Genomic DNA, 12543 nt, shown 5'->3' on the forward strand with positions numbered 1-12543 from the left:
AATTTTTTTTTTTTTTTTAAGATGGCAATGAACATTTTCATGCAGCCCAGACTCAGCATGTTAGAAACAGCTCAGTCTTCCCACACACCTGACCTTTTCCGGTGTGGCCTCTTACTGGAATTGGTGCCCTCCGGAAGCCCCCTTCTCTCTCTCTCCACCCTGCACGGGCCTGCAGTGCTCTAGCAGTCTCCCGTGGTGTTCCTGCCTTCCTCCCGCCTTCCTGGCAGCAGCCAGCAGGTCTGCTCCCATCACTTCCTGCCTTGGCTCCCAGGGACTGGGGACCCCAAGCCATCCAAGGTCAACGGGTCAGGGGTCTCCAGCTGCTCAGCTCCTTCCGCCATGCCCATGCCACGTCTCAGCATCCCCAGGCATGCCAAGGCACCCTCACTCACGTCTTCCTACCCGTCGTCCCTTCTGCTCATCAGCTCACCATCCTCCTTCCCTGACTCAAGGCCCTGTAAGGCTCCCTGCTGGGCACTCCTGTAGGGAACACATGATGCGGTGGACAAGAGTCTGGCCTCCGGGGTCAGCAGACGGCATAATGGTTTTGTCACTGGACTCCCACATAGTCGACTGCAGTCTGAGTCCCAGAACTGGTGGCTTTAAACTCATGCCGGGTGCATGTGTGTATGTGCCCCCAACCCTAAGGAAACTGGAGGAGGTCATCAGCTCACCATCCTCCTTCCCTGACTCAAGGCCCTGTAAGGCTCCCTGCTGGGCACTCCTGTAGGGAACACATGATGCGGTGGACAAGAGTCTGGCCTCCGGGGTCAGCAGACGGCATAATGGTTTTGTCACTGGACTCCCACATAGTCGACTGCAGTCTGAGTCCCAGAACTGGTGGCTTGAAACTCATGCCGGGTGCATGTGTGTATGTGCCCCAAACCCTAAGGAAACTGGAGGAGGAGGGATTGTGGTATGGCCATCTCCCCTGGGCATGATTTTTTGCTTTCGGTCTCTCTACCAAGTGCACGCACCCGATAGCAAAACTATCTAAGAAAAAAAAAAGGAAAAAAAATCAGAGTGTGGCTTCCCTTGTTGAGCCTCCATCTCCTCCCCTATAAAATGAGGGCGTCCATTCCAGTGTCCACAGGCTGATTCCGTGGCTTGGACGTGACAGTACACTTGCCCTGGGTACGAGGACACCAGGCCACGTGAGTTGCTGGCTGTGGCTGCTTTTGCTTCCGTGTCTGTTTTCCCCGAAGACCACGAGCGCCGGTGAGCAGTTTCCGTGTTCTGTTCAGGGCTGTTTCCCTGGAGCTGAACACATTGGCTGCCAGAGTAGGCACTCGAAAATGTCACCGGAAGGACCGAAGACGGGGCGGGTCCTGTGAGTTCTCCTGCCTTCAGAGCGAGATCCCCTCGGTGCTGAGGGGACCTCTGCCAAGTCACTCAAGGCACCTGAAACTTCCTAGTGACACCACTCATTTAATTTGGCCTGAGAAGGAAACGAAAGTTTAGGGAGCGCTTACAGAAGCTCAGGCCAGGAGTGGCCCCATCAGACAGCTGGAGGAGGTGTAACCTCCTGGGGGCCTAGGTGCGGCAGATGTGCCCTCCGAGGGTGCTGCGTGGCAGAAACCCTGCAGTGTGGCATCGTGGGGAGGCTTGTGATGTTAGAGCAGAGACTGCCTCGGTACCCCCGCCCCCAGGTCCAGGCAGGAGCGGAAGTTTCCATCTACAGAGCAGCTCTTGCTCCATGGCGTGGTTATCAGCACCGACACAGCACCTGGGGGTGACAGCCCCTGGTGGGGGCCGGTTGGGACTTCACACAACTCAGCCTCTTGGCCAGCAGGGCCATCCCTTGGAACAATGAGGCGAGAACAAAGCAATGGAGGCTGGGTACAGGAAAGGAACTGGTGACAGTGAAGTAAACACAAGCCCCAATCCCAAATATATCTAGGATAAAAAGCCAAAATTAAATTTAAAGTGAAAGTCAGTGTTTATGCAGTAGAGCCATTTGGAGAGGATGACTCACTTGCAAAGGAACAGATGTTCTCATTTGCATAGTCTCTGTAATCTCGGATGGACTTCGCTCTGACCTGGGGCACAGCGCGCACGCCCTCCAGCTGGTGGCCCTCCATGTGGGACACTGAGGGAGAGCGTCTTCATTAGTCTAATCCTTGGCCCTGTACCCCTGGGGCTCCCAGCAGGAAACGCTTCATCCCCCTTCACGCTGGAGGAGTCTGGAAAAGGTGTCATTCTTTGCCCTTCCCGGTGGCCCTCGTCTGAGCTGCTTCAGGCAAAGCAGATGTGGGTAATGACCACGATTATGAACAAGATGACCGCGTTGGCATTCACGAAGTTCCTCCAGAAGCGCTTCCTGGACACGGGCCCATGTGCTTTCCCTTCCAGCTCCTCCTCGGGGGCCTCCGTCTTGCCCTCAGTCACCTGTACCTTCTCACTGGCTTCCTCCGTCTCCTCTGCTGTCTTTTCTGGGACCAGTTTGGGGCCTGGGTATGAGTCTAGGCCACAGAACAGTTCCCAGATATTCCAGAAGCAGTTCCTGTCCTGCTCATATACACCTGGAACAGAGGGGACAGGCAAAGGGCACGAGGTGTGCAGGCCACAACCTGACATTTTAGGGAGTCAGGTCTTAGCAGGGAGTCCCATGTGAAGACCAGGGGGCGGGCCTCCAATACAAAGGCTAGCCCTCAGTCCCAGCTGTGACATGCCTACAACGCTCCTCAGAAACACGACAGAGACAGAGAGTGAGATGAGGGACTTGGGGTGCTGTGGGGAGATGGGTGCAGACACTCAGCTGGGCCCAGATCTTCCTGTGTGGGCCATGCCCACGCTTCCCCATCTCTCTAGGTCTAGGGCAGGTGGCTGCTACTCCTTGGGCACCCCTCGCCCCCCACTCACTACTCTGGAGGACAGGAAAAAGCCTGTGCACCCCGGAAATGAACACCGCTCTCTGGACCTGTCTCTCCAGGCAGCTACCGGTCTTACTGCACAGCCCTAGCAGGGTTCACTCCGGGCCCTTGGAAGTACATCCCTGGTGTTGCTGGGAGTGCATCTAGAAATCACAGGAAGGTTGCTGTTCATTTCTCTAGGCCAGACTAGTGAAAATGCCCATGTGGGCCTTGACTGGTTCTTCACCCGCTGGCTCTGGCTGACCCTCGGGCTGGCACAGGCTCGGGTCAGCACCACGGCCAGCGCCAGCGCGCTGGCTTGAGGCCCAGCCCTGCCTGCAATGGGACCCTAGAGCTGCTCCTGGCAATGGCTCGCTCCTGGCAATGGCTCCCTCCTGGACGACCAGACAACCCCATCTCAGTCTGAGCGGGCTCCCAGCACTGTGCGCTGCACCATCATGGGTGTCTCAGCCTGCTGTACAGCCCCTGCGCCAGCTGAGGCTGAGGAGGCATCAGGGACGTGGAACCCATTAGGCGGGGACAGGGGAGCCTGTCTTCCAAAGGGAAGGGCGTCTGCCGCTGGAGGGCCCCAGAGCCGGGGCACAGATCTCTGATGTCGAGGCTGAGAAGCCCTGAGCACCAGACTCTTCCTTCTGTTCTCAAATGCCCATGTGCTTAGAGGACCTCCGACGCTGCTGGGAGAGGTGTTGGGGCCCGTGTGGAAAAGGCAGCTGGTCACTGAATCACAGCTATTGCACCAAACAGTCAGTGCTGTGTGATGGGCAGTGGGACAGTCTGGAGGCCAGGAGCCTGAACCCTGGAGTCAGACCACCTGTGTTCAAATCCCAGCTCTGCCCCTAGCTGGTTGTCTGTGGAGCAAGTTACTTAACTGCTCTGTGCCTTGGTTTCCCCGGCTCTAAAATGGGGACAGTAATTGCGCCCAGCAATATGGGTATACTTTTGGCATGCCTGGCAAGCCAACTTACAACCTTTGGAGGAGAAGAACTATCAGCAGGCCTCAGAAGGAGCCTGGTGCCCTGCCTTCTCCAGGTCCATGGGGCCCCATGCCCAGGGAAGGCCACACTCCCAACCCACTGAAGTCAATGGAGGCCACCCTGAACAGGTGCATATTTCCTTCTGCCGGTGTTGGGAGGAAGCTCCGGGTCTCTCTGGGCTGTGGTCACAGGACAGTCCTCACACCTATTTTTCTTCACCCATCTGCATTTCCTTCCATCCCAACTCCCCTCGCCATGTAAGACGCTTCTAAGACACCCAGCCCTGCTGGCGCTATGTCCCTTCCTCACAGCCTGGAGTGCTGTCACCCAATGTCTGCTTCCTGTCCCACGCGCCTCCCTCCAGCCCAGGCTGCTCCCCGTTCATGTCTGCTAGGCCTGACGACCTCCCCATGTCCTGACCGAGGGCAGCACAGGCCACGCCCACCTCTCCATGTCCTGACGCCCCCCCCGCCCCCCCGCAGGGGACATCTTATGAAAAGTAAAGGACAGGCCTCTCTCTGCAGGAACATCTGGGGGGGGGTGAAGACCGAGGGCAGCACAGGCCACGCCCACCTCTCCGTGGTCTGGAGCCTCGTCCTTACCTGGCCGCTCTCGGTGCCCAGGGAACCTGATCTTGCGTACCTCTGCGTCCAGGTCGGTCCTCTCCTCTGTGCTGTTGCGCAGACTCCAGCAGAGCCTGTAGAGCTGGGGAGGGACAGCAGGGACCTGTCATCACCCAGGCCCTGCCGCCGAGCTCCACAGCCCAAGCCTAGGCACCAGAGTCGTGAAGGACGGAGAAGAGATCTGGTCGTTAGACTCCAGATTCCTGGGGAAGTGTGGGAACCAGGAACTCTGGGCTCGAGTTCTGGCCTGGCACCCTGTTGTATGCATGACCTTGGCAAAGGCAGGTACAGCCTGCCTGGGCCTCGGTGTCCTTCAGCTGAACCCCAAAGCTGGGGGTTGGAGGCAGGGAGCTCAGAGCTCCTTCCCATCCTGAGGGCTCTGGATTCGTATCTCCTCAGGGTGGGAGATGCCGCCCATCGCCCGGTGCCTACTTCTGGTGGTGGGAGGGAAGCCCTTTCACCTGGACGAGCGACACAGGGCAGCCCAGAGCTGCGTTCATGCCAGAAGCCCTTCACTGGGCATCAGAGACAGCACAAACTCAGGCCAGGAGGGGCCGGCCATTCCTGGCCCTGGGACAGAGCTCAAGTGTTCAAGCTCTATAGGCATTTGCAGGTGCCAAACCAGGGGGGCAGAAGCACCCCCTTTTCCTGTCTTACCTATAATTATTTTTTTCTTCCTAAAAACATATATGGAGAGCTGACTCCATGGCTTATTGGTGGAAGCAGATCCCACATGGTCGACCATATGGTTCATGTCCTAGACCTGGCGGCTTGGTGCATGGGTGTGCATACCCAATATCCTGAGAGAGGCGGGTGAAATGGAGGGGAAAGGTTTACAGTGTGACCATTCCTCATAGGAGGTACTTTCTTTTCTTTTTTTTTTTAAGTTTTTTGCCATAGGGTGCATGCGCTCAACAGAGAGAGACAGTTTGAGGGCAAGTGAGAAATCACCCCTCAGGAGGGATGGCCATGCCACAATCCCTTCTCCATTCTCCTCCTGGGATCTTGGGCATGTATGCACATGCACCTGGTGTAATCTTCAAGTCAACAGTTCTGGGACTTGAACCACAGTTGGTCATGTGGGAGTCCAACACCTTCACCACCATATCGCCTGCTGGCCCTGGGGTACTTTATACTCTCCCTCTTTCTCTGTCTCTCTGTGGTCAGAGCATACACCATCTAGAAGACAAAAAAATAAAAACAAACAAACAAACAAAAACTCCACAAAGCATTGTCGATGAAAAAAAATAACCAACTGTAAAATTAATAATTAATAATTAATGTGGTTTATTTCCAAGCCAACTGTGAGTGACCTAGGCCCAGAGAAGAAGCATACATGCCTTTTCTGGGGGTGATCATGTACAGGGGTTCCTTTTATTTGTTTGAGATTGACAGACAACATTTAGTGAAGAGATTTTCCATTGGTCTGGCCCAAAAAGGCAGGACATGTAGAAGGGGGCGGGGCTTGTAGGTTATAGGTGGGCTCCACAATTCTTAGGTTGGTGACTGGAAGGGAAGATCTGTGTCTTGGGAAGAGATTAAAGAAAGGCTTAATCTACATCTCAAGGAAAGGAAAGTTCTGTGTCCTGGGAAGAGATAAGCACAAGAATATACTGTAATTGGTTGAAATATACATCTCAAAGATACTATGCCAGGGACAGGAGGTAGGAAGAATCCTGTTAATAGAAAATAAATGGTCTGTTAATGTTTGTGGGCATGACTTCCCCAGTCCCCTTTTGAAAAGATTTTGGAAAAATAGGAAAAATAGTCAGACTTCTGTCCACAGCATGTATGGCAACTTTGGGAAACAACAAGACCCAGCCAATTGTTTTGCCTTCTTTTTTCACCCCCGAAAGGGTTAGAGTTGGGGGCCAGCAGGCAGCATAGTGGATAAGGTGTTGGACTCCCACGTGGCTGACCACGGTTCAAGTCTTAGACCTGTTGGCTTGAAAAATCACAGCAGGTGCGTGTTGTGTGTGTCCAAAATCCCAGGACGAGAATGGAGGAGAAGCGATTTTGGCGTGGTCATCCTCCTGGGAGGTAATCTCTCACTTTCCCTCTCTCCGTGTCTCTGTGTGTCTCTCCGATGAGCACATGTGTCTTATGGCAAAAAAACCTTAAAAGAAAAAAGTGTTAGGGTCAGCGGAAGCACAAGGAAGAACATTTCCACCACGCCTGTCCTGGAATACCTACATGGATACATTCAACTCTGCAGCAGCCTCAGGAGAGGTAGATTGGAATCTCTGTCCTGCCTCTTAGACCAAAACATTGGAACTAAAATTCTCTTGTGTTGATGGCAGAGACTTGGCTTGACCTTTGCTATTTTTTTTTTTTTTTTTGCCATAGGACGCATGCACTCACCAGAAAGCAAGAGAGAAAGAAAGAGCCATCACTTGCCAGGGGATGACCATGCCACGCTCTGTTCTCCTCCATTCTTCTCTAGGGGTTTTGGGCATGTGTATGTTCCTAGTGTGATTTTCAGGCTGCCAAGTGCAGGATTAGAACCTCGGAGGTTGCCATGAGGGATTCTGTGCCTTAACCACCACTGATCCCCTTTAATTGCTTCTTAATGCCATCACACACGTGCATTTTGCTTTCCCAATAATTCTGTCAGCCTCCTTGATGAGTCTGCTGGGTTGCTGGAAAAGCCCGCATTCTAGTGCTGTATGGATCTGTGGGCTTTGAGCTTGGACAAGTCAGGGCAGGGAGCTCCCCTCCCTTGGCAGCAGTAGGCAGAGGCGCTGTGTGTTCCAGGGCTGAGGCCCGTGCCCAGCTCATTGTCACTGATCCGTAGATACACATTTTCCCTTTTATCTCCCCCTCCGCTTTTGGCAGCTACCTCGTGTTTTCCAAAGCTCCGGCCTACTTCAGGCAACGAACACTCCGAAGATCCTTGGCTGACTGAGAAGTGGGCAAAGGCAGAACTGGAGCATGAGAGAACGGCAGAAAAGAATGCAGATGGCCTAAGCCAACAAGACCCTGAGCAGCAGTAAACAGCATCAGCCGCCCCCAGTTTCTCAAGGCACCAGGAACAAGAAGTCTCCCGGCTGTGTCCCCAAGCTGGGAGCAATTCCTGGGGGAGTTTGGACATGGCTTTCTACCCCATGTGCTCATCCCTCGTCCAACCAGGCTGTGCATGCGAGAGAAGAATGAATCGGATGGAAAATGTTGAGCAAAAGGTGTGGTCAGAGGGAAAAACCCGAAGATGGGGCTGAGGGGCCCTGAGGCTTGCAGTTTTCCATGTGCATGTGTCCTTGGGGCTCAGCGTTCGATAAGGAACACCGGCTTCTATCCAGACCCCGGGGCAGTAGTGAGAAAGGCCTCATAGGCCCTCTTAATTGCTGGATGGGTGCCCAGGACCCTCCCTCCTGCTGCTTCTTGGGAGGGCTAACCCCCTGTCCAGCTAACGTGCCATGGTGACATGGTGAAGCTTCAAAGCCAGATTGGAGCCCAGTCCTGCCACTTACCGGTTTGGTATCTTGAGCAATGTATTTAACTCCTCAGAACCTAGGCCTCCTAATACATATTCAACACAGAGGTGACCACAGCCTGCCTCAGAGAGGCAGGAGAGGCACAGGCAGCTGCCTGGCAATCCCGCCACTCCCCCTTGGTTTACCTCCTTCAGGTGGCGGCACCGGGACTACCCTGACGATAGTGCTTTGTACAGGGTGTTAGTGAATTTAACAGTTCCAAGGAAAGTTTGCATTTAAAAGCCCAGTTTCTCAATCTAAGTGTCTAGTTGGCCGATCTTTGAAGAGCTAGTTTATTTATTCATTAATTTTAGGTTTTTGCTAATTATATAAGGTGTGCATGCTCACAGGAGACACACAGAGGATGACGGCGAGAGGGAAAGTGAGAAATCACCCCCTGTAGGGATGGCCACACCACAATCCCTTCTCTTCCCTTCTCCTCTTGGGATTTTGGGAGCGCACACACACACTGAGTGTGATTCTCAAGTCACTGGGTCTGAGACTTGAACCACGGTCAGCCATGTGGGATCCGGCACCTTAATCATCACACCACCTGCTTGCCCCTAGTTTTGTTTTGTAAAGAAGGTCCTTTTCTGCATGACTTGTGTATTTCAGCCCATTCCAGTCCTACTGTCAACCCCCAAACCCCAGCCCTCCCACCTCTAAAGAGAACACAGGAATTCAGCCATTTTTTGCTGACTGTGAAGCAGAAGCACCTCCATCTTTTTTTTTTTGAAGAGGTTTTTGCTATAGGGCGTGTGCACCCACCAGAAAGGCAGAGAGAGAGAGAGAGAGAGAGAGACAGAAAGCGAGAAATCACCCCCCAGGGGAGATGGCCATGCCGCAATCCCTTCTCCTCCATTCTCCTTGGGATTTTGGGCACACATGCACATGTGCCCGGCGTGAGTTTTAAGCCACTGGGTCTGGGACGCAAACCGTGGTTGACTACATGGGAGTCCAGTGACATAGCCATTATGCTAACTGCTGGTCCCCATGCACCTCCATCTTTGAACTTGACATTATACTTGCTTCCTCCTTTTGCCCAAAATAAACAGAGTGATTAATAGTTATACTGTCTTTGCTAAAGAGTTCGAAATTTTATGTTTAGCTGTTCCTTAGCAATGTAACCACCAATCACCAGATCCCTGCCTGCAGCCCCGGGGACCATTCAACAAAGGTCTAGAGAGTGCCCTTAGAAATTATTTTTTTAAAGAATTATTTTATTTAACTTTATTTATTTATTTTAATTTGACCAGAGATGGACAGAGTGAGAGACAAAGAGAGAGGGAAAGTGAGAAAGCAAGCTGCCAGGTCCAGGACTTGAACTGTAGTCAGCCATGTGGGAGTTCAGCACCTTTAACCACTGTGCCACCTGCTGGCTCTGCCCTTAGAAATGATTTAACCTGCTTGGTCCAGTTCTGTAACTGCTGTCACATAGGAACCCCCACTCCCTTTCTTCTGCACCCCTTTCTTATTTTCCATCGTAATCCCCACGCCAATTCAGAAATGATTGTCATCTTTGCCTTTAGAAGCTCCCCTCTCCTTTCGCTCGGGGCTGCGGGGTCTTTGAGAGACATGAGTCCTTCCGAACACCACTGGCAATAAAACCCCAGTCATTCGGCTATGTCTGGATGTCCTCTTATTTCTTGCTCATTTGACTACCACAGCTGTTCCCCTGGGACTGTGGGGCTGGCCCCAGAGCATCCTAAGGGCAGTACTTACGTATTCATCCGAGATCGGGTCGGTGGCTAAGGAGACGCCCACCATGATGAGCAGAGTGACCACGAAGAGGAGCACGCTGAAATAGAGGTAGTGCAGTTCGCAGATGAATGTGAGGCACCTGCTCCTCTTCGTGCAGCTCAAGGAGCCGTAGGCCAGGTCAGCTGCCATTCGAACGATGCCAATCAAGGACCCAAGAATCAGCCCCCAGAAGGCACCCTGCCAAAGAAGGAGTCTGATGGGGTCACCAGGGAGGCAGGCAGGTGACGCCAAATCATCTGCAGCCTCAATCTCCTGACTCGCTGAGTTCTACAGTCAAGCTTGGCATCCTAAGGGCGTTAAATACCTTGCACAAGCAGATGGTGAGCCACCGTGAGGAGAGGAGAGCCCTGGGACATTTGGACTCTCTTGGGCCAAGCAGAGAACTTCAGAAGATTTGGAAACACTCTCAAGTGAGATGATGACTAATCGTCTCGAAGCATGTCCGCAAAGAACCCAGTCTTCCCACTTCTCTAAGCGGCACATCTGCCACCCTGAGTGCACAGGCCAGAACGTCAGGAGCCACCTCTGCGTCCCTTCTTTCCATCCTGACCACCACTGATCCAACTGCACATCCTGTTGGCTTTGCCTCCAAAATGTATCCAGAGTCCAGTCACTTACCAGCATCTCTAAGGCTACCGCCCTACTCTGAATCGCCATCTCCTCTCATACGCGCGGGGCTCCTTACCGGGTCTCCTGCTTGTCCACTGTCCCCAGAGAAGCCAGAATGGCTTTGCTTTTTATTTTTTAATTATTTAATTTTATTTATTATTGTTACTATTAAAAAAATTTGCTATGGGGTAAGTATGCTCATGAGAGAGAAAAAGAGAGATATGCACCCGAGAGAGAGAGACAGAGACAGAGAGAGAAAGCTAAGCTGCCAGGTCTGGGACAGAACTATAGTTGCCCAAGTGGGAGCCCAGAGCCTCAACTACCACACCACCTGCTGGCCCCAAGAATGGCCTCTTATAACATACACTAGAGGGACCAGCAGTTAGCATAATGGCTATGTCACTGGACTCCCATGTAGTCGACTGCAGTTCACAACCTCAGACCTAGTGGCTTAAAACTCACGCCAGGTGCGTGTGTGTGCGTGCCCAAGATTCCAAGAGGAGAATGGAGGAAAAGGGATTGCGGTGTGGCCATCCCCCTGGGGGGTGATTTCTCGCTTTCTATCTCTCTGTCTCTCTGTCTGTCTGACGAGCACACACGCCTTATAGCAAAAACCTCTCTCTCAACAAACAAACAAACAAACAAACAAAAACATACACTAGAGGGGCTGATAGGTGGCATGGTGAAGGGCGCTGGCCTCCCACATGGACAACCATGGTTCGAGTCTCGAACATGGCGGCTTGCTTTCTCACTTTCTCTCTCTCTCTCTCTCTCACCCTGTTCCTCTCTGGTCAAATTAAAATAAATACATTAAAAAAGTCAAATAAAATAATTCTTTAAAAAGACAAAAAAAAAAAAAACCCACAAAACCATACATTAGAGAAGACCCGGCCTCCACCTAAGCCCACCAGTGGCTCCTCATCACCCTACTTCCAGAATCCAGCCTCCACTCTGGCCCCTGATCGACCTCACCCGGCTCCACCAATCTCCCCTTGGTAGCTCTACTCCCACCAGCTTGACATCTTGCCCCTTGAACCTGCCTACTCTGCTCTGGGCCCAGGCCTTACACCTTCCCTCTCTTTGCTTGGGCCTCTTCCTAATTCTTGGTCCTTGTAGTTTGTCCTTTAGGTTTCAGATTCAAGGTCACTCCTTAGGAGAGGTCTTCTCCCGCTACTTTAACTAGTCCTGATCCCCCCAGCTCCACCTGCCTTACCGCCCTCTATGATCCTTTTTAATCCTTCGAGCAGCACTGCCTCACTATCACAAGTCTGTCTGCTCACTGGTGTCATCTATTGGGTTGTTGGAAAAGTCATAATGCATTTTTGCATAGGAAAACATACATCATGACTTTTTTTTTTGATGGCCCAATAGCTCCTCCAGCTAGGCTGCCCTGTAAGAGTAAGGACCTGGTCTTGTCTTGGGGGGCCAAGTCTAGAGCTGAATCCAGTGGGATGGGTGTCAGAGGAAACAAAGGACACAACATGTGGGCAAGTGTTTTTCGGGACAAAGCTGAAACCGAAAGCCAGGCTCACGGAAGGATCCATAGAACCATCTACAGAAGGAGCTACGCAGAACTCTGACGAGAAGGATCCACAGAAACCATCTACAGAAGGAGCTGCGCAGAACTCTGACGAGCATGCCGCCTGAGACGGGGTGGAGAGAGGGCAGAGAGAAACCCTCCAGGTTGAGGATTTACAACCACATATGCCTGCATCCATGGGCCAGAAGTCAGAGGGCCGCTGATCGGATCCCCCCGTTTTCCTTGGTGGTGGGCCCTGATAGTTTGAGGTTGCTGTCAGAGGTGAGAGGCAGGGTCCCACGGCTGTCTGCCCCTCTTGCCATGCCCTTCCCAGGAGAGCAAAGAGAAGCAGCTCCGGCATTCCAGGAACCCAGCGCTCTTGCCCTACATAACTGGTGTTAGACTGAGACCTGGTGAGCTGGGCGAAGCAAGAGCGCTGGCAGGTTGGTCCAAAGGACAGAACACTCAAGACGAGCCTGGGAGGAAGACTCAGCCAGGCAGAGGCTCTAAAGAGCCCTGACAAAGCGAACAGTCCATGAGGGCGAAGGAAGGTCAGAGCAGGCACGGGGCAGTTTGGCAATCAGCCCTACGAGTTGTTTGGCGTGACTAGGCCCTAAGGGCTGTGCATGGAAAGGGTAAGTCCCAAGAAGTAGGCAAGGCGAGACCTTGGCCTCTGTAACTGTGTCTAGTAGACTGTGCAAGGCTGAGCGGTTC

General features: G+C 52.8%; 1 protein-coding gene across 1 annotated transcript in view; it reads right to left on the bottom strand.

The window, feature by feature from the left end:
• Positions 1–1834: 1834 nt before the first annotated feature.
• The window catches only part of LOC102491644 (sodium/glucose cotransporter 1), a 74177-nt gene continuing 63468 nt past the window's right edge, over positions 1835–12543 (bottom strand). The window contains exons 13-15 of the mRNA XM_006157180.1: positions 9663–9878; positions 4450–4552; positions 1835–2522 (exon numbers count right to left, since the gene is read on the bottom strand). Coding sequence (XP_006157242.1) covers positions 2236–2522; positions 4450–4552; positions 9663–9878 — 606 coding nt within the window. The 3' untranslated portion in view covers positions 1835–2235. The remainder of the gene's footprint in view (positions 2523–4449; positions 4553–9662; positions 9879–12543) is intronic.

This window comes from Tupaia chinensis, unplaced genomic scaffold, assembly GCF_000334495.1.
Source record: "Tupaia chinensis unplaced genomic scaffold, TupChi_1.0 Scaffold000531_1, whole genome shotgun sequence".
NCBI classification, from domain to species: domain Eukaryota; kingdom Metazoa; phylum Chordata; class Mammalia; order Scandentia; family Tupaiidae; genus Tupaia; species Tupaia belangeri.